The following is a 26,609-nucleotide window of genomic DNA, read 5'->3' on the forward strand; positions in this document are numbered from 1 at the left end:
TATTATTTAATATATATATTTTTTAAAAAAGACAAATCGGGAAAAAACTCTAAACTCGTGCCTCCTCTTTTTGACTATTAGTTCTTAAAGTCTTTTTCTCCCTCTATTCTCTCATGAGCCATCCCAAAAAGGATGATAAAAATTTGGCCAAAATTGAAATAATTAATCCAGCGGAGTAAATTTTCATTTAATTGAGAAATTTGTTTGGTCAATTTGATTTTCATTCTCGCAACATTTTATTTTCAATTATTAGTTTGGTTTAATGGTTTCAATTAACTAATTTAAGTAATTATAATATCAATAATTTATAATTATGTATTAATAATTTAATGCATAATAAAAAATTTACACTTTTATGTTTTTTAACTTTTTAAAATCCCCTTTATCTCTAATTTTTTCTTTTATTTTATGTTTATATCTTTCAAGTTTAACCCAAATGATTAGGGATGTGAAAAAAAATAAAAAAAAAAATCTTCTCACTTTTTTTTTTAGTTTGCCAGGCACATATCTCTTTGTACACATTTAAAACCAGTTAATTGATTTGAGTAAAGTTAAATTTGATCGGTTTTTGATAGGATACATTTGGTTCAATTCAATTACCTTAATTCCTTAACCAAAAATTTTCCATTAGTTAGATTCACCCCTAATCCCAAATGCTCTTAAATTACTAATAATAGTTCATTCAAAAAGCGATTAGAAAAATTAAATCATTAAAAAACATTTATAAAGAAAAGATAATACAAATATAAGTAAACAGAAATTACACTTGTACATAGTTATGGGAATTTAATTTTTCATCCCCCACAACTCGACCAACTTGGTGAGCGCAAGATGGGACGAGCCACCGTCGCGCATGGCGCCCGCTGCCTCCTTTTTCATACCCACTGCCCTCTTCCGGACTCTGTTCCCAACCTCCGAGTCCATCAACTCCGTTACCCGCTTCTCCACCTCCGCCGCCGTCACGAACCCATCCTTAGGCCTCTCCTCCATCGGCACCGCCAGCTTCATTTCCTCCACCAACACCACCCTGTTGAACCTCTGCTCCGCGTAAAGCGGCCAAGCCACCATCGGCACCCCCGCGCACACCGCCTCCAACACTGAGTTCCAGCCGCAGTGAGTCACAAACCCGCCCACCGATTCGTGACTCAGCACCGCCACTTGCGGCGCCCACTTCTTCACTACACACCCCCTCTCCCTCGTCCGCCCCAAGAACCCTTCCGGAAGTAACGAGTCCAAATCCGGGTCTGGCGGCGGCGCCAAATTGTCGCAGCTACCACCGTCCTCCGTCGGCGGACTGCGCACCACCCACAAGAATCTCTGCCCGCCATTCTCCAACCCGACAGCGATTTCCTTCAACTGCGCCTCCGAGAACACTCCCAAGCTTCCGAAACACAGAAAGACAACGCTCTGACTCGGTTGCGAGTCAAGCCAGGCTAAGCACTGGGTCGCGCCGTCATCACACCCACCACCTGTTCGATCATTTGCCGCAACTAATGGTCCGATAGCGAAAATCGGCGATGTGGGCTCATCAGGAACGCAAAGACCGTTTGATGCCGCTTTAATGTGTTTTGATTCGAGCGATTGGTACGTGTTCACGATGATTCTAGCGGATTTTGTCATCTGGGCGGAGAAATCGACGAGGCTTGTGCATTCCACAGAAGTCCGAACTAGCGTCGGCGCTGGCATGTCGGAGGAGGGTATGGGGGGTAAGCTCGGGACGTGGAGAAGAGTTTGGAGATCTTTGAAACTCTTGGTGGTGCTCCGGTGAAGGGTGGGTAGGTGGAGGAACAGAGCGAGGCAGGCGGCGCCGGATGTGAAGAAGAAGTAGACGGAGATGTTGAGGTCGCGGGCGACGACGAGTGACGGAGCGCAGAAGAGGTCAATGATGAAGGCGAGGATGGTGTGGGTCTCGAAAATGGACAGAAGAGCGCGGTGGACGTTTGGGTTGTTGCGGCGGAGGAACTTGAAGCCGATGGCTTCGATGGAGGAATAAGAGGCGGGGTCGGACGGGAGGGACGGGGCGGGGAGGTGGTGGAAGTTGATGGAAGGAGCGGTGTCAGAGACGCGGCGGATATAGGGAGCGGTAGCGCCGGTGTTGTAAGGTGGAGTGGAGATGAGGATTGATATGCCCATAATAAATCACGCTAATAAGGGCAGGTCAACGCTTGCCCTTATACTTTCTCCAGGTCTGACTTTCTGACGAGTGGTTAGCTCTAACCTAAAGGGGGAGAGATCCATGCCAACGCCCTTAATAACCGAGTAATAGGTGCACGCACTTATGGCTGGAGAGCAATTCACGCCCTCACGCAATAAATCTGAGCCAACCAGTGGTCAACTCAAGCCCCTATAAGTAGGGATTTGGAGTACAGGCAAAGGTAAGTCATAAGACACTACTCTACTGTTGCATTAAGCCTCCTTAAAAGCTTTCCTTTTACTTAGGCATCGAAGAGATCCCCCGGAGTACACCCCGGGTCCTCCAAGCCTCTCTTCTCTTACTATTTTAGGTCAACGAGAGTTAAGGAGCATTCCAACCATTTTTACCCCGCAACAGTTGGCTCCGTCTGTGGGAAGTTACTTTTAGGAGGCGATATTATCTTGCCCTCGACTTTCAACATTCCAGCAATGCCGACCTCACGCAATTCTACCTCCTTCCCTGATACAAAAGAACCATCCCAGTCCATCCAATGGACCTCCTCCAACTCATCTGGTGTTAGTAGGGAGGAGTTCCTTACTTTCCAGAAGGAAATGAAGGACATGGTCAACCAACTGTTACAACAGAAGAGTCAAGAAGGGCATGTCCTTCCCCAACCGTAAGAGAATCCCAGCGCAGACAAGCAAGCGAATGAACCAATGGAGAAAGAAGAGAAAACTCACCTCAATAAGAAGGTGGAAGATGCAAAGAGCGTGGATGTCAACCAACAAAGATCCACCGAGCTCGAGGAAAGAATAAAGAAGATAGATTCCATAGAGAAGATGATGAAGGAGGGCAGAACCAAGCCCTACTATGGGGAAACATCCCTAAGGTCCACGGAGCCTCCATTCAGCAAAGAGATTATGGGGGCTCCATTACCCAGTAGATTCAAGATGCCCACCTTTGAAAGATACGAAGGTTTGTCTGACCCCATTGATCACCTGGATAATTTCAAAATGTTAATGTAGTTACAAGGAGCTCTGGACGTCATCATGTGCCGAGCATTTGTTACCACCCTTAAGGGTACCGCCAGAGACTGGTATCGAACTCTTCGACCAAGATCTGTGGGTTCCTTCCAAGAGATGGAGCAAATGTTCACCGGCCACTTCCTTAGTAGCTGGAGAGTTGCTAAAACAACAGGCCATCTAATGAGTATGGTCCAAGGGGACCGGGAAACTTTAAAGAACTTCATGCACTGGTTCAACGTTGCCACCCTAGAAATCCGCAACCTAGATATAGGGGTAGCCTTGGCCGCCTTGACAATAGCTCTCCAACCAGGAAGCTTTTTATACTCCCTGGGGAAAAAACCACCGGTGGACATGGGGGAGTTAATGATCCGAGCAGAGAAATACATAAACCTGGAGGAGATGATGGATACGAGAGGAAGTTGCCTAGAGCGAAAAAGGGGAAACAATGGCAGAGAATCTGGAGACACCTATAGATCTACAAAAAGGCATGAAACTAGTGTGCTGCAAACAGGTCAAAAGATGCGAGGACGGCACAACAAGTTCTCTACCTACACGCCCCTAAATGTACTGCGCTCAGAGTTACTGATGCAGATCAAAAAGAAGGACTACGTCTCGTGGCCAGAACCTATGTGAACGCCCCTACATAAGCGGAACATGTCCAAGTTCTGCGCATTCCATAAGGATCACGGCCACGACACTGAAGAATGCATTCAGTTGAAGAAAGAAATCGAAGTCCTAATAAGAAAGGGACATCTGTCAAAGTTTATTAAAAAAGAAAATCCACAGAGGGAACCATTCGAGCAGAGAAGGCAGGGCGCCGCAGAGAAGGAAGAGCAGGTCATTGGGGAAATTGCGGTGATCTTCGGAGGATCCGCCAGTGAAGGAGATAGCGGGAGTGCACGCAAGAGATATGCTAAACAGGTGCTGACGATGGAGAAGGGGGAAACCAGTAACAAACGAAACAAGAAAGATGACGTCATAACCTTTGACAGCGGAGATGAAGAAGGAGTGCAGCAACCGCATGATGACGCACTGGTGCTCTCCCTACTAGTAGCCAACTACATGGTCAGACGCATACTGATAGACAACGGGAGCTCGGCCAATATCATGTTCTGGTTGGTCTTGGTAGGAATGAAGATCGGCAAGGAACGGCTGAAGCCCATCTCGACCCCCTTGGTAGGATTTGGGGGAGACACTGTTCACCCCTTGGGAACAATCATGTTACCGGTGACAATAGGGACGACCCCGCAGCAGGTAACGACGTTGACAAAGTTCTTAGTGGTGGATCGACCTTCTGTGTACAATGTCATCTTGGGTCGCCCTTTCCTTAACGCAGTTCGGGCGGTAACATCAACATATCACCTCAAAGTTAAATTCCCCACACCACAAGGGATAGGATATGCTAAAGGAGATCAGGCCACTGCTCGGAGTTGCTATGTAATGGCCTTGAAAGGAAAGATGGAGGCAAAAGAAGCACTAACAGTGGAAGATCTAGAAGTCAGAGGAGAGTATCCCTATATCAATACATTACACGAAGATATCAAACACATACCTCTGCAAGGCCACCAGGAGAGAAGTATACAGATCAGGAATCACTTTCCCGACACCTTTAAAGCAGAGCTGACTGAACTCTTGGACGAATTCGCTGACTAGAACACAGATTCCAGGTCAATCCCAACCACCGACCTGTGAAACAGAAAAAAAGAGCTTCGCGATGGAGCGGATCAAAATAATCGACGAGGAGGTGACGAAGCTGTTGCAGGCCAACTTTATCTGAGAAGTAGACTACCCAGAGTGGTTGAGCAACGTGGTCCTAGTAAGGAAGCCCAACGGAAAATGGCGCACCTGCATAGACTTCACGGACTTAAATAAAGCGTGCCCAAAGGACAGCTTCTCTCTCCCTCGAATTGATCAACTAGTGGATTCGACCTCCGGGCACGAGCTCCTCAGCTTCATGGATGCTTACTCAGGGTAGAACCAAATCCCTATGAGTCGAGCTGATGAGGAAAAAACTTCTTTTGTCACCGAAAGGGGTTTATATTGTTACCGGGTGATGCCCTTCGGCTTAAAAAATGCGGGGGCCATATATCAGAGGTTAGTGAACAAGATTTTTAAAGAACAGCTCGGAAAAACAATGGAAGCGTACGTGGACGATATGTTGGTGAAAAGCATGGAAGCAGGGCAACATTGTAAAGATCTGAGGGAAACGTTCGAGCTCCTTCGCCGGTACCACATGAGGTTGAACCCCTTGAAGTGTGTGTTCGGCATTTCTGCAGGAAAATTCTTGGGCTTTATAGTGACTCATAGAGGTATAGAAGCAAATCCGGATAAAATACAAGCGCTGCTGGAGATTGAAGCTCCAAGGACTAAAAAGGAGATCCAAGTTCTAACTGGGAGGATAGCCTCCCTCAGCAGGTTTATCTCCTGCTCAGGGGACAAAGGCTTACCTTTCTTTTGAGCACTACGGAAGAAGGGAGGATTCGAATGGGGGCAGGAGCAGAACGAAGCCTTCGAGCAGCTTAAGCAATATCTCGGATCCCCTCCTCTCTTGACAAAAGCAAAGAATGGGGAAGACCTCTATCTATATATAGCTTCCACGGAAAATGCCGTCAGCTCGGTCCTGGTTCGGGAAGAAGGTAGGAAGCATCAGCCTATATATTATACAAGTAAGGTGCTAAGTGGCGCCGAAAAGAACTATTGCTTGGTGGAAAAAGCCGCCTTTTCCATCATCTGTGCAGCACGAAAATTAAGACCCTATTTTCAAGCCCACAGGGTTGTCTTGTTAACAAATCTGCCAATGAGACAAATTCTACAACGAACAGAGAGTTCAGGGAGGATGACTAGGTGGTCGGTAGAATTAAGTGAGTTCAACATACAGTACCAGCCGAGGCCCGCGGTAAAAGCTCAGGTACTGGCGGATTTTACAGTAGAAAGGCTCCCCGAGTCATCCACCAAGTCGGAGGAGTGGACGCTGCATGTTGATGGGTCCTCTAATGCTGCAGGAGGGGGAGCAGGATTCATCCTCTCTGACCCAGAGGGCAATGAAACTCTCTTCGCACTAAAGCTGGAGTTCATAGCAATCAACAACGAGGCGGAGTACGAAGCTTTGTTAGCAGGCCTGCGTCTGGCATAAGCACTAGGGGTGGCACAGATCAAAATATTGAGTGATTCCCAGCTAGTGGTAGAGCAGCTTAAAGGAGAATTCGAGGCTAGGGATCCAAGAATGAAGAAGTATCTCTTCAAGGCAAGAGAATACCAAAAGGCATTCATTCAGTTTGACATAGAACACGTACCGAGGGCAGAGAACAAAAAGGCGGACGCACTCGAGAAGCTAGCTTCGGCGACCAGTTCAGAATGGAAAGACATTATCTATCTTGAACGCATAGAGAAGCCCTCGTACGAGGAGGAGAGAATTAACTCAGTAACGTCTGAGATCAGCAAGGACGATTGGAGAGCACCCCTATTCCTATACCTCCAAGAAGGATCCTTACCAGAAGACAATAAAGAGGCTCAAAAGGTGAGAAGGAAAGCTACCACATATACGTTGATGGGCCGGGAGCTCTACAGGAGATCCTTGACATTGCCCTACCTTCGCTGTCTAGGCAACGAGGAAGGGGAATACATACTCCGGGAAATCCACGAAGGGATATATGGAAACCACCTTGCCAGTAGGGCCCTAGCTCACAAGGTTATGCGACAAGGATTTTACTAGCCCACAATGAAGAAGGACGCTGTCGAGCTCGTCAAAAGGTGCAATAGATGTCAAAGGTGCGCAGTGATACCACACCCACCCTCTAGTCTGCTCTCCCCTCTGACCAGCCCCTGCCCTTTTGCGCAGTGGGGGATAGACATCCTCGGACCTCTTCCACAGACGACTGGTCAGAAAAAATTCTTGTTGGTAGCAATAGATTATTTCACTAAGTGGGTAGAGATCGAACCTCTAGCCACCATAACTAAGCGGAACATCACACGTTTCGTATGGACTTCAGTAGTTTGCCGTTATGGCATCCCCTGGGCAATAGTTACAGACCATGGGAAACAGTTCGACAACGACCGCTTCAGAAAGTTCTATTCGGACCTATCTATTAAGCTCGTCTTCGCGTCAGTGGCACACCCCCAGAGCAATGGACAAGTAGAGAACATGAATCGAACGATTCTGCATGGTCTGAGGACGCGACTTGAATCACTGCAAGGTAGATGGACAGAGGAATTCCCTTCCCTTATATGGGTGTACCACACAACCAAGAGAGCAGCAATAGGGGAAACCCCTTTCATGCTCGTCTTTGGTGCAGAAGCAGTCATCCCATCAGAGGTGGGGACACCCTCTTGGCGAAGGCAATACTTTAACGAGCAGACCAATAGCGAGGAGCTCAGATCAGAAATAGACCTACTGGAAAAGAGATAAGATCAGGCGAGTTTAAAAGTTGCCGCGTACCAGCAGAGGGTAGCAAAGTACTACAACCACCGTGTGAAAGTACGCAAATTTCCAGCCAGGAGACTTAGTCTTGAGGAAGAGGCGAAACAACCCGTTCGAGCCAGGGTCGCACAAGTTAAAGCCTAATTGGGAGGACCCATACAAGGTCACCATAGAGATAAAACCCGGGACCTACAAGTTGGAAGAGGTAGGGGGGAAAGAAATCAAGAACACGTGGAATTCTAAAATGTTAAAGAAATACTATTCTTAAGAACTGCTTTTTGTAGCACTGTAATAAAAGTTTCTTTTACAAAAAGTTGCATTACATCAATAAGGGTTGAAAAATTCAAAATACATGTTCGGTTCCTACATACTAGTTTGCTTTACTCCCCTCTCCAACTTCCACCTCCTCCCCTTCTTCATCCTCCTCTAGGTCCTCCGCAGACTCGGGGCTCTCGTCGCCATAACCATGAGAGCTTACACCGTCAAGAGGAATCTCAGGATGTTTAGTCCTTACTTGATCCCGGCACCTTCTGAATCCAATTCGATAAGCTTTGGAGGTGTCGATAATGAATTGGTTGGACTCTTTGTACTTCTTCACTGCAGTTCGAGAAGCAGAAGCAGCAGTAGCAGCCTCTCTGGAAGAAAGTTCCTCCCTACGAAGGTGTTCGACCTCTACCTGCAGAGCCTGCTCGCGGGCCTCAACCTCGTGTTGTTCGTTCTGAGCAAGGACATATTTTTCCCGGGCATCGAGGGTCTGGCGATACATCTCCGTGACCTTCTCCTCCTGGGCTAGAGCCATCGTCGCCAGCTGCAGAAAATACCAAGTAAGGAACAGTTAGCAAGGCTATGCATAAGTCCAAAAGTATAAAGCCCACTTAAATAGACACCTGGTACGAAGTATGGTGGATTTTCGCCGAGAGGGCGTCAAGAAGGGTACACTGGGCCTGCACAAAATCCTCAGCATGCACAGCCCGACGGAGAGCAGAGGCAGAACGGGTCGGCTCGTGGAAGATGGATTCAACTTGAGCCTGCGAGTTCGTAGGAGGAGCAGCATGGACTTCATCAGTAAGGGCGCCGGAATCCCCTACTGCGGGTGCATCCCTGTGAGAGGATTCTCCTTCGACCTCCCTTCTTTTCTTCCTGCTCCTGCTCACCCTTTGCTTTCTAGCCTCTCCCATGAGAGATTCATACCTGGTGAAGTCCATATCTGCAAGGATAAAAGAGACAAGGAGTAAGAACACCAACAGTAAAGACGACAACCGAACATACACATATACATAATCAAGGGGGAGAATGACTTGAGGAAACGGGGCTGATCCCCCACTGCACGAGGACACGCTCCTGAAGCAGCTCCTTGTGAGGGATAATCCCCTGTTCACCGAGGGCACGAAGTTCTTTAAGGATGGCCTGCTCTTCGGGGGAAAGTCTGGGGAGGAGATGGCGCACCCGAACTACAAAGGAAAAAGGGGTGAAAGGAGAAAAGATGAGTTAGACGGATCACCTACTTGTAAGCCCTGCAAAAGAGGGTGGAAAAAGATAACCACGTTACCATCAAGAGGAGAAGACCAGACAAAGGAGCCTGTGTAATCGAGCTCTCCCGAGGCAAAGAAGTAATGGGTCTTCCAGTTATGGATAGAAGAACTGCCTGGTGAGAAGAGTTTATAACCTGGTAGAGAGTTGAAATAATATAACTCCTTCTCCGTAGAGTGAGATCGCATTTAACAACAACTTCTGAAGAGGGGGACGGTAGGCTGATGGCCCAAGCGGAGCAGAAGCATGGCAAAACAGGTGAGCGAAAGATAAGAGTTCGGAACAAGTTGAGATGGTGCTATGCGATAAAAACGTAATACGTTAGAAACAAAGGAGGGAAAAGGGAGCCTAAGACCCAAATCTAGATAATCGGTATAGAGGCAGAGCTCCTCAGATTTTTGGTCAAGAGCTGATTCGAAAGCAGTTGGTAACCTAACAGTGACATTCGATGGTATGGCAAAAAAATAACAAACATTTTACAGGTCGGAAGAGGTGAGCTCACAACGAGCGCTCCGAACTGTTGTAGGAACCCTTAATGCCTGTGAGGAGGTTTCCATAGGAAAAACCAAGCCTAAAGGAAACACTACTTAAACCTAAGGATCAAGCGAGCAAGCAACAGCAAAGATCAAGAAGAAAGGATGCAAAGACAGATCAAGACAATAAAATTTCACACAAACAACTAGGCAATCTTACAAGACAAGATCAAACATACAAAACTAGCGCAAGAACAACGAAGAACATGAAGAACAAAAGGACAAAAATGCTATAGAGAGGGAAAGCATACCTAGCACCAAATAAGGGACTTGTGGAATGGAGAAGAGTAGAGAAGGAAGCAGTTCTCTTGGAATGAAGACGAGTGTGGAATGAAGGAGTCCACTAGCCTTTATATAGAGAGGAGGGCACGAATCCCTATGGCAGGAATCTCAAGAATTTTAATTTACGAGAAGGATTGCGTCTCGAGGGAGGCAAAGGACACAGAAAATCTCTGACAAGTGCACAGAAGAGGCTTCCCGAGGACAAACGCCACCTCAGAAACACCAAGTTGCCTCAGACACAACGTTGGACGGATGGCCATAAATAATGCTTTCCTCCAACCCACTTTCCGAGGTAGAACGCATTTAAAACCTGATTTTATGTATCTCTCGCAGGACAGAAGCGTGCAACGATGCCTCAGGAAAGTGAGATAGACGCGAAGGACGACCCAACAGATGAGCACGACTCATCAGGTGGACGGCCCAAAATGACGAGCACGACTCGTGAGGCCAGAGCAACCCAATAGATGAGCACAACTCATCACGCGGACGGCCCAAAATGACGAGCACGACTCGTGAGGCCAGACCAAACCAACAGATGAGCACGACTCATTTGGAGGATGGCCCAAACTAACGAGCACGACTCGTAAGGCCAGAACAACACAACAGATGAGCACGACTCATCAGGTGGAAAGCCCAAGCAACGAGCATTAGTTGTAATGCCACACAGCCAAGTAGGGTGGTTAGCTCAGCCAATCTCCCTCCATAGGACAGGTCGGATTAATTCCCCCAAAGATTCGAACAGTTCGGCCTGATTATTCAAAAAGCTCAGAAGAAACAGCTCGGCACGAGTCATTCTTTAAACAGCTTGGCATGAGTCTCTCATCAATGAGCTCGGCACGAAGAGCTCGGCACAAACAGCTCGGCCCGAGTCTCTCTTTAAAGAGCTCAGCACGAAGAGCTCGGCACGAGTCATTCTCTAAACAGCTCGGCACGAGTCATTCTTCAAAGAGCTCGGCATGAAGAGCTCGGCCCGAGTCTCTCTTCAATGAGCTCGGCACAAAGAGCTCGGCCCGAGTCTCTCTTCAAAGAGCTCGGCATGAAGAGCTCGGCCCTAGTCTCTCTTCAAAGAGCTCAGCACAAAGAGCTCGGCACGAGTCATTCTCAGACAGCCCGGCACGAGTCACTCTTCAAAGAGCTCGGCATTAAGAGCTCGGCACGAAGAGCTCGACACAAATAGCTCGGCAAGAAGAGCTCGGCACGAGTCATTCTTTAGACAACTCGGCCCGAGTCTCTCTTCAAAAAGCTCGGCACGAAGAGCTCGGCACGAGTCATTCTTTAAACAGTTCCGCACGAGTCACTCTTCAAAGAGCTCGGCATGAAGAGCTCGGCCCGAGTCTCTCTTCAAAGAGCTCGGCACGAAGAGCTCGGCACGAGTCTTTCACCAAAGAGCTCGAACAAAACTGCTCGGCACAAAAACAGCTGGGCACAAGAACAGCTCGGACAAACAGCTCGGCACAAACAGTTTGGACAAAAACAGCTCAGACAAACAGCTCCACAAACAGCTCGGGCAAAACAGCTCGGCACAAACGGTTCGACACGAGCTGCTCAACTATTCTGCCCAAAATATATATATATATATATATATATACACATATATTTAAAAAAAAAAATTGGAGAAAAGAGAAACGAACACGATGGAGTGTTAAAGGGAAAGACGCAAACACAAACAATTATTCAAAATTCTATCCAGAAATTTGAAACTGAGGGGGGGACAACTGATGTGCCCATAATAAATCACGCTAATAAGGGCAGGTCAACGCCTGCCCTTATACTTTCTCTAGGTCTGACTTTCTGATGAGTGATTAGCTTCAACCTAAAGGAGGAGAGATCCACGCCAACGCCCTTAATATCGAGTAATAGGCGCACGCACTTATGGCTGGAGAGCAATTCACGCCCTCACGCAATAAATCCGAGCCAACTAGTGGTCAACTCAAGCCCCTATAAGAAGGGATTTGGAGTACAGGCAAAGGTAAGTCATAAGACACCACTCTACTGTTGCATTAAGCCTCCTTAAAAGCTTTCCTCTTACTTAGGCATCGGAGAGATCCCCCGGAGTACACCCCGGGTCCTCCAAGCCTCTCTTCTCTTCCTATTTCAGGTCAACGAGAGTCAAGGAGCATTCCAACCATTTTTACCCCGCAACAAGGATGTTGATGGAGAAGGAAGGGTACTGTTCGAGGATGAGCTTGGCTAGCTCTACCATGGAGATCAGGTGACCAATGCGCGGAGATGGGTATGGAACCACGGCGTCTTTCATTGTGTGTGTGTGTGTGTGTGTGTGAGAGAGAGAGAGAGAGAGAGAGAGAGAGAGATGATTTTTTCAGGCAAGAGATTTGAGTCCACTGCAGAGACAAATAATTAAGCCGACCGGCTACAGGATCATGGAGGGCATAGCAAGCTGGGACGGACACAGACAACAAACTTTACGTTAATCTAGGATTTTTTAGTATACAAACTTCCCCGGGAAGAAATCGAGTAATTATATATTAGATTCATCAAATCTATACTTAATAATGGCATCTATATGCTAAATTAGAAAATAAATTATGATTAGCTTTTTTTCAAAATAAGTTTAAAAAATTAATGAGTTGTCATCATGCATATAAATTAATACTACATAATTTTATTAAAAGATAATAAAACAACAAAACCAACACAACAAACCAATTACAAACCAAGGATAAAAAAAATGTCGTTGAACTCCTATCATATTGGATGGAGAAAAATGAAGACCATAATCTTCTCTAAAGAAATAAGTTGTTTGTTATCTTCCAAGGACAACATCAATGTTAGACATTTTGTCGTGAAAGATCTTTAACTTGGAATTAAAATCTTAGGAAGAAAAATTCGAGGCAAAACAAGAAGATAAAGAAGACTCCAGTAATATTTTAACTGATAACTGATTCAATTAAAATATAATTCTTCAAATATATTATATAAGTGATATTTCTGTTTTGTATAAAGTATGATTTTTCTCTCTAAAGTTAGTAACCAATCTTTCTTTGTTATTTCAACTGTATTCTCTCAATTGTATCAGCTGCTTGTTTAATACAGAGAAAGATAATTCAATTTTTCTTCTTTTCTTCTTTCTGTTTTGTTGAAATTTCTTCACATGGTATCAGAGCATAATGTTTTGATTCCTGCTTCCGCATACATTTTTTTTTATTTTTCTCTCTGCTTTGGATTTTCCTTCTCTGTTTTTCTTCTTTACAAAATGTCTGATACAAATCCCATTAATTCTTCTAATTCTTCTCATCTATTAGATGAGCTTCTTATAAATCCTTCAAAAGACTCTTCAAGCCCATACTTTCTTCATCCTAGTGATAATCTAGGGTCCATGCTAGTTTCTGAGATCTTTGCAGGAGACAATTATATTGCATGGAGCCGATCGATCACCATTTCTCTTACAGTCAAAAACAAGGTAACTTTTATTAATGGCTCAATCTCTGTTCCTGCTACTAACAATCGTGTTCTTCATACTGCTTGGCTTCGTGCAAATAATTTGGTGCTTTCTTGGCTCATGAATTCAATTTCTAAAGATATAAGAAATAGTCTACTATATGTTACCTCTACTGCTGATCTATGGAATGAACTAAAAGCAAGATATCTTCGTAGTGATGGCCCAAGAGTCTTTCATCTTGAAAAGGCTCTCAGTTGTATAAATCAGGGCTCATCTTCAGTTACCGAAAATGTCAGTGTTTTCAAAACTCTTTGGGATGAGTATATCAGTTATAGACCATTTCCAACTTGTACATGTGGCAAGATGACCTCTTGTACCTGTGATTTGTTCAACTTCTTGATCCTTCGACAGCAATCAGATTATGTTTTGAAGTTTCTTGTAGGCTTGAATGATTCTTTTGCTTCAATAAGAAGTTAGTTGTTACTTACCATTCCATTGCCTAGCATGGCCAAGGTATTTTATTTATTATTTTAAGAAGAAAGTCAGTGACAACTAACAAATTTTTCAGATGCTGAAACACATGCTTTGTTAGCCAAGCTATATAATCTGTAAGAACCCGAACCGTGATGAGTGGGTTTAAATAAATAAGAGAGGGGCAAATTGAGAAGTTGGCATATTTCGTTGATGAAGCCAGATTTTGTCGACGAAGCCTTTGTTCTTATCGTCGACGAAATTTAGAGACTCGTCGACGAGGAGAAGCCGAGGACTCTTGAAAAAATCGGTGATCTCAGATTCGTCGACGAGAACACCATTTTTTCAACAAATTGGGTCGAGTCAAAAAGGCTATAAATAGAATATTCTTTACTTCCAAGCTAAGAAACTTCAATCCCATCTCTCTCTCTCTTTAGTTTTCTTCACCGATCGTTGCTAGAATTGGGAATCTGAAGTTACCACAAGGATCGTGGAAGGATTCTCTACAATTTTTACGGATCGGAATCTCGTTTCGGAGATTTTAGGGTTTTAGAAAAAAATTGAGGTAAAGCTCGGTTTTCAATTCTGATTCTGTAGTTTTGTAGGTAACTGTCTTGTGAGCATATTCTGTACTGTGATTTGTAGGTTTTGGAACTCGGTTCGTTGTTTAGGGACCTTGGAGTTCGGGATTTGTTATTCGGGGAAAAGGTAAAGAAAACTATGTTTATATTGGTTATTTTTGAAATCGGACTCGGTGGAACTGTGGTTCACGGTCTTGTGTGTGTTTTGGCTACTCATTTGGGGGGATCTAATGGGGAAAACTATGGATTTTTCATTATTACAGTTTTTGGAAAAGGGGGCGACGGTGCTGCATCTCTAGTTTTGTTTAAAACCGCATGTATATGTTGATTTATACTGGATTATTGGGATGACCGTGCCTTGACTTGTTTAAACTGTATTTGTTTGGAAAACCATGATTTAGATCACCAAATGAGTGTGATTTGTTTGGTTATATGAGCATGCATGTGTGTGTGACTGTTGAAATGCTAATAGGAATGCGATTCTGAAACTGTTCCAGGTACTGAGAGTGTCCGGCTTTATATCTGAGGGAGTGAGCCTATTCTGGAAGATCAGGGCGGAGGGTGTGGATCCACCAGTTATGCGTTGGTAGGATGCCGTGGGAGTCGGGGACTAGCCATGTGCCGGTGGCGCTGTGTTTGCGGGTTGGCTACGGGCCAACGATGTATGTCATAGGTCGGCTTCGAGCCAAAGGGTGTGAAGACACCAAGATTACTGATCATGTGCATGTGTATAGGTGCATGTATGCACTGTGGAAATTAGTACTTGAATGCATTTAACTGCGTGTATGTTGTATTATGTTAACACTCAAATGCCACACACCGATATAACCTGTATTCTTCCTTACTGAGAGGTGTCTCACCCCTACTGTACGTACATTTTTACAGGTCTTTCGAGTAACCAGAACTAGTGTCCTGGTGTAGGGAGCGTAGTGGCCGATCTACTGCATTTAGCGCTTGGGTAAGTGCTAGAACTATATTTTTGTTGGGTTGCCATTTTGGGATGCATGTGGGCACCCATTTGTACGTTTTGATAGAGCAATGTTCTACTTGTGTATAGACTCTGGTATGGTATTGTATATGTTGTTATAGCATGACCTTTTTCCGCTGCGTATATGATTGCGATTGGATGTATATAGGGTGCCTGGGAACCCCACAGGGTCGGACCCTCATCCATTGTACTGTATCTTTGAATATTTTTTTAGATACAGGGATAGGTTAGATTATATTTTCACCCTTGGGTCCCATTTCAAGGTTCGGGGCGTGACATAATCAGTCTACTCAGCATAATCAGTTTAAGTTTTCTAAAGACAAGTCCAAGAAGTCTTCACTGCATTGTACTCATTGTGGCTACAATAGTCATACAATTGATAAATGCTTTCAATTACATAGTTATCCTCCTGGTTGGGTTGGACCTAAAAGAAAAAGAAATATTTCTTCTGCACATGCTACCATTACAACTGATGATATCTCCAATCAACAGAGTAATGATGCTCCAAGGATAAGTTTAATTGCTGAAGAATTAAATAAACTTTTAGCTCTTGCAAATTCAGGTTCATCTACTCAGACCACAACTTTAGTAAATTTAGCCACTACATCCAATTTCTCTAGTAACTTTTCCACTTACTATAATTCAGCCTCCATCAAGTTTAATTCTAAACTTTCTTGGATCTTAGATACTGGAGCAACGGATCATATGATTTGTTCACCTCAATTTTGTTGTTCTCCTCCTAAATCAGTTTCAATTTCTATTAATCTCCCCAATGGACAAACTATTCCAACACTATATACTGGAACTGTAAATCTTTCTAACACTATATTTTTGCATAATGTTCTGTGTGTCCCTAGTTTTTCATTCAACCATTTGTCTGTTTCTAAACTAACCAAAGATTCTAATCTTTGTATATCCTTTTTTGGTTCTTATTGTCTTTTACAAGACCACTCAATGAAGAAGATGATTGGGATTGCATTTGAGAAACAAGGCCTTCATCATTTTTCTCAAGTTTCATCAAAACCAAAATCCTGCCAGCATTCTTTGCAAATTCCTTCTTTGAATACTACACCATCTTTTGCATCAGCTACTGCAAAAATTCAAATCAAATATTTGGCATTACAGATTAGGCCATACTTCAAATTCTAGAATTCCTTTTCTTCAACAAATAGATAATTCAATTTTTTTTTTTATTGTACAAATGTCTGTGAGATTTGTTCTCTTGCAAAACAAAAGAAGCTTTATTTTCCTGTTTCTCAACATAATTCTAATAACAAGTTTGATTTGATTCATTGTCCATTTGCTACTGCTTCATATTCTGGTTTTAAATTTTTTTTAATCATTGTAGATGATTTCACAAGATGTACTTGGGTTTATTTACTTAAAAACAAATATGATGTATCATCTTTGCTCCTAGATTTTTGTAAAATGGTCTTGACTCAATTCAATACTTTTGTCAAAACAATTAGAACCGACAATTGTTCAGAATTTATACTTACCAATTTCTATAGAACATTTGGCATCATACATCAAAGAAGTTGTGTAGAAACTCCACAACAAAATGGAGTTGTTGAAAGAAAACATCAACACTTACTAAACATTGCTAGAGCATTAATGTTTCAAGCAAATTTACCTTTAATTTTCAAGAGTGATTGTATATTAACAGCTGCACATATAATAAATAGAATTCCAACTCCTCTTCTCCAAAACAAAACACCTTTTGAAATGTTATTTCATAAACCTCCAAATGTTTCTCATCTAAAGACTTTTGGCTGTTTATGCTTTGCATCCACAATTGTACATCATAGACAAATATCTGATCCAAGAGCAACTAAATGTATATTCGTAGGTTATCCTCCCAATGTCAAAGGATATAAACTCATGGACTTACACACAAATAAAATCATTATTTCCAGAAATGTTGTATTTCATGAAACTACCTTCCCTTTCAAAATTCTTCCATTTAGTTCTAACATTTCAAATTTTTTGTTTCCTCCATCGTATTTTCAACATGACTCTATTAATTCCATTACTTCTGTTTCACATACCACATCATTTCCTCCTCCTGCTTTTGAGATTCTTCTCCCATTGACAATGATCATTCTGATTCCACAACATCTGGTTCACTTAATAACACCTCATTATCTCCTTCTGCATCTACCAACAACCACTCTGAATCAGCAGTTTCTATTTCTCATGATTCTCATATCAGAAAATCATTCAGAATCAAACACCCACTTAAATTCTTGCAGGATCATTATTGTGGTAATGTCTCATTGTTTCCTTATGTAAACATTTTATCTTCTTCCATTGATTGCCTCTCCAACAAAGGTATTCTTTATCCTATTTCATCTTTTCTTTCTATTAATATACGTTCATCATCTCATACAGCTTTCTTAGCTTCAATTTCTATCACCAAAGAACCAAAGACATATAAACAAGTTGCAAAATTACCTCAATGGCAAGATGCTATGAGAAATGAATTACATAGTTTAGAGTTAAAACGAAACTTGGGAACTTGTTACTCTTCCTCAACACAAACAACTAATTGGTTGTAAATGGGTCTTTCGAGTAAAATACAAAGCTAATGGAACCACTGAAAGACATAAAGCAAGGCTGGTAGCTAAAGGTTATACTCAACAAGAAGGGTTAGATTTTTTTGTTACCTTTTCTCCAGTAGCAAAAATTACTTCAATTCGTTTATTGTTAGCTGTTGCTGCTATCAAGTGTTGACACATTTATCAATTAGATGTAAACAATGCTTTTTTACATGGTGATCTACATAAAGAAGTTTACATGGAAGTTCCTCCTAGTTTAGATGTTCAACAACCCAATTTAGTTTGTAAATTACTCAAGAGCATCTATGGATTGAAGCAAGCCTCTCGGCAATGGTTTGCAAAACTTTCTCAAGCACTTCTTGATTATGGTTTCACTCAAGGGCAGTCTGATTGCTCCCTTTTCATTAAGAAAACATCTAATTCTTTCACAGCTTTACTTATATATGTCGATGATGTTCTCCTAGCTGGTGACAGCTTAACTAAAATCCAACAACTAAAGTCATTTCTACATAATAAATTTACAATTAAAGACTTGGGACAGTTGAGGTATTTTCTGGGATTGGAGGTAGCTAGATCAAAGTCTAGAATTTCTATTTGTCAATGAAAGTATGCTTTAGACATACTTCAAGATATTGGTTTTTTAGGTTCCAAGCCAATAGCTTTTCCAATGGAATCACATATCAAACTTAGTGCCAATGATTCTAATCTCTATGAAGATATCTCAGGTTACAGAAGATTAATTGGCAGACTTTTATATTTAACAATTACTAGACCTAATCTTGCTTATGTTGTTCAAGTCCTTAGTCAATTTCTTACTCAACCAGCAATCTCTCATCATCAAGCTGCCATCTGAGTACTTCGAAACCTAAAAGCAACACTAGGCCAAGGATTATTTTTCCCCTCATCTTCAGAATTGCAGTTGAAGGCTTTTTCTGATAGTGATTGGGCAGGTTGTTTGGAAACCAGGAGAAGTGTCACTAGTTTTGCTGTTTTTCTTGGAGATTCATTGATCTCTTGGAAATCAAAGAAGCAGGCTACCGTTAGTAGATCATCTGCTGAAGCAGAATATAGAGCCCTTGCTACCACAACATGTGAAGTGCAATGGTTACTCTTTGCCCTTCAGGATCTTAATATTGATCATCCTCAACCATCATTGTTATATATTGACAGCAAATCAGCTTTGTTCATTGCTACCAACTCGGTACAACATGAGAGGACTAAACACATACAAATTGATTATCATCTTGTTCGGGAAATATTACAGCAGCATGTTATAAAAATTTTTTATATTCCCTCACGATTACAGCTGGCAGACATCTTTATCAAGCCTCACGGTTCATTGCCTTTTCATCATAGTTTGCGCAAGATGAACATTATTAATATTCATGCTCATCTTGAGGGGGGGGGGGTGTTGGAGTATAGCATCTCATATTGACAATTTGGAATTAAAATCCAAGGAAGAAAAACTCAAGGCAAAGCAAGAAGATATAGACGACTCCAGCAATATTTTAACTGATAACTGATTCAGTTAAAATATAGTTTTTCAGATATATTATATAAGTGATATTTCTCTTTTGTATAAAGTACGATTTTTCTCTTTGAAGTTAGTAACCAATCTTTCTTTGTTATCTCGACTATATTCTCTCAATTGTATCAGCTGCTTGTTTAATACAGGGAAAGATAATTCAGTTCTTCTTCTTCTCTTCTTTCTATTTTGTTTAAATTTCTACACAACACAACAATATTAGCTGAGGTGAAGAATTTAATTTTCTTGATTTATCATTTCTTGTTTTTGATTGAATCCAAACTATGATTGAATTTTCTTGAAACAACCCAATAAATCTTCAAAAGTTATAGAAGACAGTTCCAAATGTGATTATTGAAAACGCATTATAATAATTGATGGTTCAATATTTTGATGTCGTTTTTGCATAGAGAACGGAGATAGATGCCAAGGTCTAACCTCTTTTTAGAAGGTTGTCACTAGGAAAAATTTTATTGTTAAAGGGAAACCATGTGAGGAGTAAGAGGCGGGGTCGGACGGGAGGGACGGGGCGGGGAGGTGGTAGAAGTTGATGGAAGGAGAGGTGGCGGAGACGCGGCGGATATAGGGAGCGGTGGCGCCGGTGTTGTAAGGTGGAGTGGAGATGAGGATGTTGATGGAGAAGGAAGGGTACTGTTCGAGGATGAGCTTGGCTAGCTCTACCATGGAGATCAGGTGACCGATGCCCGGAGATGGGTATAGAACCACGACGTCTTTCTTTGTGTGTGTGTGAGAGAGAGAGAGAGAGAGAGAGAGAGAGAGTTGATTTTTTTAGGCAAGAGATTTGAGTCCACCGCAGAGACAAATAATTAAGCCACCGGCTACAGGATCATGGAGATCATAGCAAGCTGGGACGCAGACAACAAACTTCACTTTAATCTATGATTTTTTAGTATACAAACTTCTGAGTAATTATATGTTAGATTCATCGAATCTATACTTAATAATGGCATTTATATACTAAATTAGAAAATAAATTATGATTAGCTTTTTTTTCAAAATAAGTTTAAAAAATTAATGAGTTGTAATCATGCATATAAATTAAAATTACATAATTTTATTAAAAGAAATAAGTTGTTTATTATCTTCCAAAGACAACATCAATGCTAGACATTTTGTTGTGAAAGATCATTAAGTTTATTTCTCTCGATATCTCCCATACAGTAGTAGCTGAGATGAAGAATTTAATTTTCTTGATATCATTTCTTGTTTTTGATTGAATCCAAACTATGAATGAAGTTTCTTGAAACAATCCAATAAATCTTCAAAAGTTGCAGAAAGCAGTCCCAAATGTGACTACTGAAAACGCATTATAATAATTGGTGGTTCAATATTTTGACTCCTTTTTGCATAGATAACAGAGATGGATGTCAAGATCTAACCTCTTTTTTAGAAGGTTGTCACTAGACAAAATTTTATTGTTGAAGGGAAACCATGTGACCAAAAAAAAAAAAAAACAAAATTTAGATGATATGATTGGGTTCCAAAATACTGTCCAAGGGATTTCATATTGTTTCCCAAAGTGAGTGTCATTGATCAATTCCATAAGAGCCACAATAGAGTCGACTCAGTTCCTCTAAGCCTTTTGCGAAATGTAATGTTACCGATTAGTTTGTTTTCGACAAAAAAATAAAATAAAATGATATTGCTCAATTTTATCAGCTACTTATTCTCCTCTGTATTTTCTACAGAGCTGCAGTTCATCTGCAAAAATACATCTCCAGCAACTCAAGAAGTTTTCAATATTTGTTTTACAAACTAACTTTCATTTGTATTTATTAAAACGAATTCAGTTATATTTTTTTATTCTTTCTGTTTTTATTTCTGCCATTGTATAATATAAATTGCATTGTAATTTCTAGATGAAGTATTGAATGAGAAGCATTATTTTCTTCTTTCTTTATATGGTATCAGAGCAATAGCTGTGTTTTTGGAGTCTCTGTTTTCATGGCTTCCGCAAATTCTTCCACATTTACAAATTCATCTACCATAGATGATTTCACAAATCCATATTATCTGCATCATGGAGATAATCCTGGAATCTCTCTCGTAACTTCACCTCTTACAGAAGCAAATTATCATACATGGAGTCGCTCCATGATCACTTCTCTCCATGCCAAGAACAAGCTTTCATTCATCGATGGATCTCTTCTGCAACCTGATGTAAATGATCCTCTTTGATATGCTTGGGGACGCTGTAATTCCATGGTTGTTGCATGGATTACGAATTCATTATCTAAAGACATTGTATCCAGTGTCTTATTCTCTGATAATGCAAGAAACATTTGGCTGGATCTGCAACAGCGTTTTTCAAGAAGTAGTGCACCACGGGTTTATCAATTGAAGAAATCAATATCAGATCTCTCCCAAGGACAATTATCCATTACTTAATATTATAGTCAATTGAAAACTCTATGGGACGAGCTTCAAAGTTATCGGCCAGCTCCATGTTGTTCTTGTTCTCCGTCATGTACATGTGGAGCACTTCAGAAAATTTTTGATCGTGAACAATTTGATTACACTATTCAATTTCTCATGGGATTAAACGATTCTTTTTCAGCAATACGAGGACAATTGTTAATGATGGATCCTCTTCCCACCATTAACAAGGCATTTTCTCTTCTTCTTCAAGATGAAGGACAACGGCAGCTTACATCTGTTTCAACTCCAATTTTTGATTCAGCTGCTATGATTACAGCTTCTTCACCATCATCAAATATTTCTAAGTCTTTTAAGAAAGACAGACCTGTGTGCTCTCATTGTGGAATTTCAGGCCATACAGTAACAAATGTTACAGACTTCATGGTTTTCCACCAGGTTTTAAATTCACAAAATCCAAAAGAATTGAATCTTCTGCAAATCAAGTCACTTCAGATGTTCATACTTTACCTTTTACTCAAGAACAATGTAATCAATTGTTGGCTCTACTTCATCCTTCACCTCCATCATCTTCAGCTCTCATTGCATGAACAAATTCCAATGGTAGTTGTTCTTTACTTTCAATGTCTATGACAGGTATATCTTCTAATTGTTCTTCTTTTTTATCTTCTTCCACTTCCTGGATTATAGATACGGGTGCCACTGATCACATGGTAGGTGATATTTCTCTGTTAACTACAATAACTTCTTCAGCTCAGTCGTTTGTTAATCTCCCAAATGGTACCCATGTTCCTGTAACTCATACAGGAACTGTTTCACTATCATCATCTTTTATTTTACATGATGTTCTCTGTATTCCTTCATTCAATTTCAATCTTATTTCTGTTAGCAAATTATCATCGTCTTTGGCTTGTTGTCTAATTTTTTCTTCCTCTTTCTGTTATATTCAGGACCTGAAGCTGTGGAAGACGATTGGACTGGGCCAACTGTTTAATGGCCTCTATTACTTGCTTCCTTTCTCAAATAAAGTTCATTCTGATTCATCAACTGTTAATTATTTTTCTTCAAATAATGTAAATCAATCGTATGATCGATGGCATCAACGATTAGGACATATTTCTTTTCAGCGATTACATATGTTACATCATTGTATTTCTTTTTCTCCATCAAGTAATCATGAACCTTGTAATATTTGTCCACTTGCTAAACAACACAGATTATCTTTCCCACTTAGTAAATCTGTCTCAACTTTTAATTTTCAGTTAATTCATGCTGATATTTGGGGTCCTTTGCAACTCCCTCATTACAAGGCTTTCGTTATTTTTTATCCATTGTTGATGATTTTTCAAGATGCACATGGATATATCTCATGAAATCTAAATCTGAAACTCGTTTACTTCTTCAATCTTTTTTTGCATTAATTCAAAATCAATTTCAGACCACAGTTAAAATTATACGAACTGATAATGGTTCTGAATTCCATATGTCAGAATTTTATAATTCAAATGGGATTATACATCAACGATCTTGTGTTGCAACTCCACAACAAAACTCAGTTGTGGAAAGAAAACATCAGCATTTTCTTAATGTTGCTAGATCCCTTCGTTTTCAAGCTCATTTACCTCTTGTTTTCTGGTCTGACTGCATTTTGGCTGCTGCTTATATTATTAATAGAACACCAACTCCCCTTTTGTCAAATAGAACTCCTTATGAAGTTTTATTTGGTAAGTCTCCTTCATACTCTCACATGCGAGTCATTGGTGCATTGTGTTTTGCTTGCACTCTTCCTTTTAATTGTCATAAATTTGATGCTCGTTCTCGTCGTTGTATTTTTCTTGGTTATCCTTTTGGCATCAAGGGATACAAATTATTTGATCTACAAAATCATCAGATTTTTGTTTCTTGAGATGTTATTTTCCATGAAAATATTTTTCCTTTTGCCACATTACCACCTGATTATCTTACAAAACATTCAAATTGTGATATACCTTTACCTATTTAGTCATCAGATATTGTTCCTATTGAATTCAATTTTTCTTCTAATTTGCCATCTTCAGTTATTCCCTTATCTTCATCTTCTACTCCATCTACTTCACATGCCATTCCTCTTAGACATTCAATGAGATCCAGACATCCTCCTTCTTATCTTCGTGACTATCATTGTTCTTTGGCCAGAAATAATAACTCAGTTCATTCTTCTCTTCACAGTTCAGTTCAGAATGTTTCAGGTAAATCATATTCTTTATCCTCTGTTCTATCATAATCTCATCTTTCTCTAGTTTATCGTTCATTTGTATTAAATGTTTCTATGCAATTTGAACCTCAATATTATCATCAAGCTGTACAATTTTCTGAATGGCGTGAAGCTATGAATGCTGAACTATAGGCACTTGAAGAAAACAAAACTTGGTCCCTTACATCATTACCTCATGGTCACAAACCTATTGGCTGCAAATGGGTGTATCGTATTAAATATAATTCAAATGGTTCCATTGAGCGATTTAAAGCTCGTTTAGTAGCACAGGGATACACTCAACAGGAAGGTATTGACTATTTTGAAACATTCTCTCAGGTTGCAAAAATGGTTTCAATTCGATGTTTACTTGATGTTGCTGCCACAAAACACTGGTTTGTTCATCAGCTTGATGTAAACAATGCTTTTCTTCATGGTGATTTATCAGAAGAGGTTTATATGAAACTACCTCCTGGTTATACATTTCAAGGAAAAAATGATTTGGTATGTCGACTTCATAAGAGTCTTTACGGTTTGAAGCAAGCATACCGGCAATGGTTTTTGAAGCTTTCCAAACCTCTTATTGATTACGGATTTATTCAGTCTAAATCTAATTCTTGTCTCTTTACTCAACAATCTGCTACACATTTTACTGTTCTTTTGGTCTACGTTGATGATATCATTCTTGCCAGTTCCAGTATAGACTCCATTACTTCTATTAAGCAATTTCTACATTCCAACTTCAAAATTAAAGATCTTGGTTGTTTAAGATATTTTTTAGGACTTGAAGTTGCTCGATCTTCTAAAGGGTTCTTTCTTTGTCAACGAAAATATGTTTTGGATATTTTACAGGATACTGGTTTTCTTGGTTCAAAACCAGTTTCATTTCCCATGACTCAATTTCTTAAGCTTTCCAGGTCTGATGGTGAATTGCTTAATGATCCTTTGCAGTATCGTCGTCTCGTTGGCAGATTACTCTATTTAACAATTACGAGACCTGATATTGCTTTTTCTGTTCAAGTTCTTTCTCAGTTTATGGATGCACCACGTTTACCTCATCTTTATGCCGCTCATCGTGTGCTCAGATATTTGAAATCCTCTCCTGGACAGGGTTTATTTTTTTCTGCTCATTCTACTCTTAAGCTTACTGGTTTTACTGATTCTGATTGGGCAAGTTGTCCTGATTCTCGTCGCTCTGTTACTGGGTTTTGTATATTTCTTGGCAATTCTCTTATTTCATGGAGATCTAAGAAGCAAACAACTATTTCACGATCTTCTGCTGAAGCTAAATATCGTGCTATGGCCACCACTGCCTGCGAACTGACTTGGCTTACTAATCTGCTTCGTGATCTTGGTGTTTTGGTTTCTTTGCCCATTTCATTGTTTTGTGATAATCAAGCTGCAATACACATTGCTTCCAACCCCGTTTTTCATGAACGAACTAAGCACATTGACATTGATTGTCACTTGGTTCATGATAATGTTTAGGCTGGTTTTTTACGTCTCCTTCATGTTTCCACGCATCATCAAACAACTGATATTTTTACCAAGGCTTTGGGCTCTGATGTTTTTCATTTTCTTCTACGCAAGCTTGGCGTGTTGAATGTATTTTCCCCACTGCCATCTTGAGGGGGCGTATCAGCTACTTATTCTCCTCTGTATTTTCTACAGAGCTGCAGTTCATCTGCAGAAATACATCTCCAGCAACTCAAGAAGTTTTCAATATCTGTTTTACAAACTAACTTTCAGTTGTATTTGTTAAAATGAATTCAGTTATATTTTTTTATTCTCTCTGTTTTTATTTTTTCCATTGTATTATATAAATAGCATTGTAATTTCTAGATGAAGTATTGAATGAGAAGAATTATTTTCTTCTTTCTTTATAAATTTTGCTTCTTGTTTGGTCCGATAAAGAGAAAAAATTAGGAAAAAATTGTTTTAGAGGGTCCTTTTCGGAAAGAGGCTTTGCTTCCTCTCCAATTTTAATCCTTGAAAATATCCTAAAGGGATTGCCTAGCCTTTGAGCTTTCTTGCATAGATGTGGCTCCCATGATTCTCGTTATAATATGACATATGCAGCCTCAGTAGTTATGCTTTCATATTATTTAAGCATTGTGACTAACTATAGGAAAATATTATATGATTATTAGTTCCTCTAAGTGTTAAGAGCCTTGCTCTCTTAGGAGTAAAAATTATGTTAGGTTCCGTAACAACATTACATTTTAAACAATCAAGTCATATTTCTCAAGTTTTTAGTGGTTTTGAGAGAAAAGAAAAAAAGAAAAAAAAGAACTACTTAAATTGATAATCTCATTAATTAAGGACCATAAGTCAATAATGAATAGCGAGTATAGCATATATAATTAAGGGCATAGCTCTAATAAGAGAAACAAATAAACACTTTTCAGTAAAATGAAAGGTGACTTTATAAATGATTTTCAATTTTTTTAATATTGTGTATGGGAGAGGTTTGAAATTTTGGGTTTGTAAAGATCTAGATAAAATAAAATACAAAATCATATTGAGTCTTGTTCA

General features: G+C 40.6%; 1 protein-coding gene across 1 annotated transcript; it reads right to left on the bottom strand.

Annotated features, from left to right (window-relative positions):
• Window positions 1-677: 677 nt before the first annotated feature.
• On the bottom strand, window positions 678-21,932 carry LOC131145664 (UDP-glycosyltransferase 88B1-like). Its single transcript, XM_058094864.1, has 4 exons — window positions 21,850-21,932; window positions 21,547-21,757; window positions 19,980-20,179; window positions 678-2,020 (listed from the first exon to the last, which is right to left on the bottom strand). Exons 1-4 carry the CDS (start codon window positions 21,930-21,932, stop codon window positions 787-789), a joined length of 1,728 nt encoding a protein of 575 aa, XP_057950847.1. The 3' UTR covers window positions 678-786.
• Window positions 21,933-26,609: the final 4,677 nt, after the last annotated feature.

The sequence above is a fragment of the Malania oleifera genome, chromosome 13 (genome assembly GCF_029873635.1).
Source record: "Malania oleifera isolate guangnan ecotype guangnan chromosome 13, ASM2987363v1, whole genome shotgun sequence".
Classification (NCBI taxonomy): Eukaryota; Viridiplantae; Streptophyta; class Magnoliopsida; order Santalales; family Ximeniaceae; genus Malania; species Malania oleifera.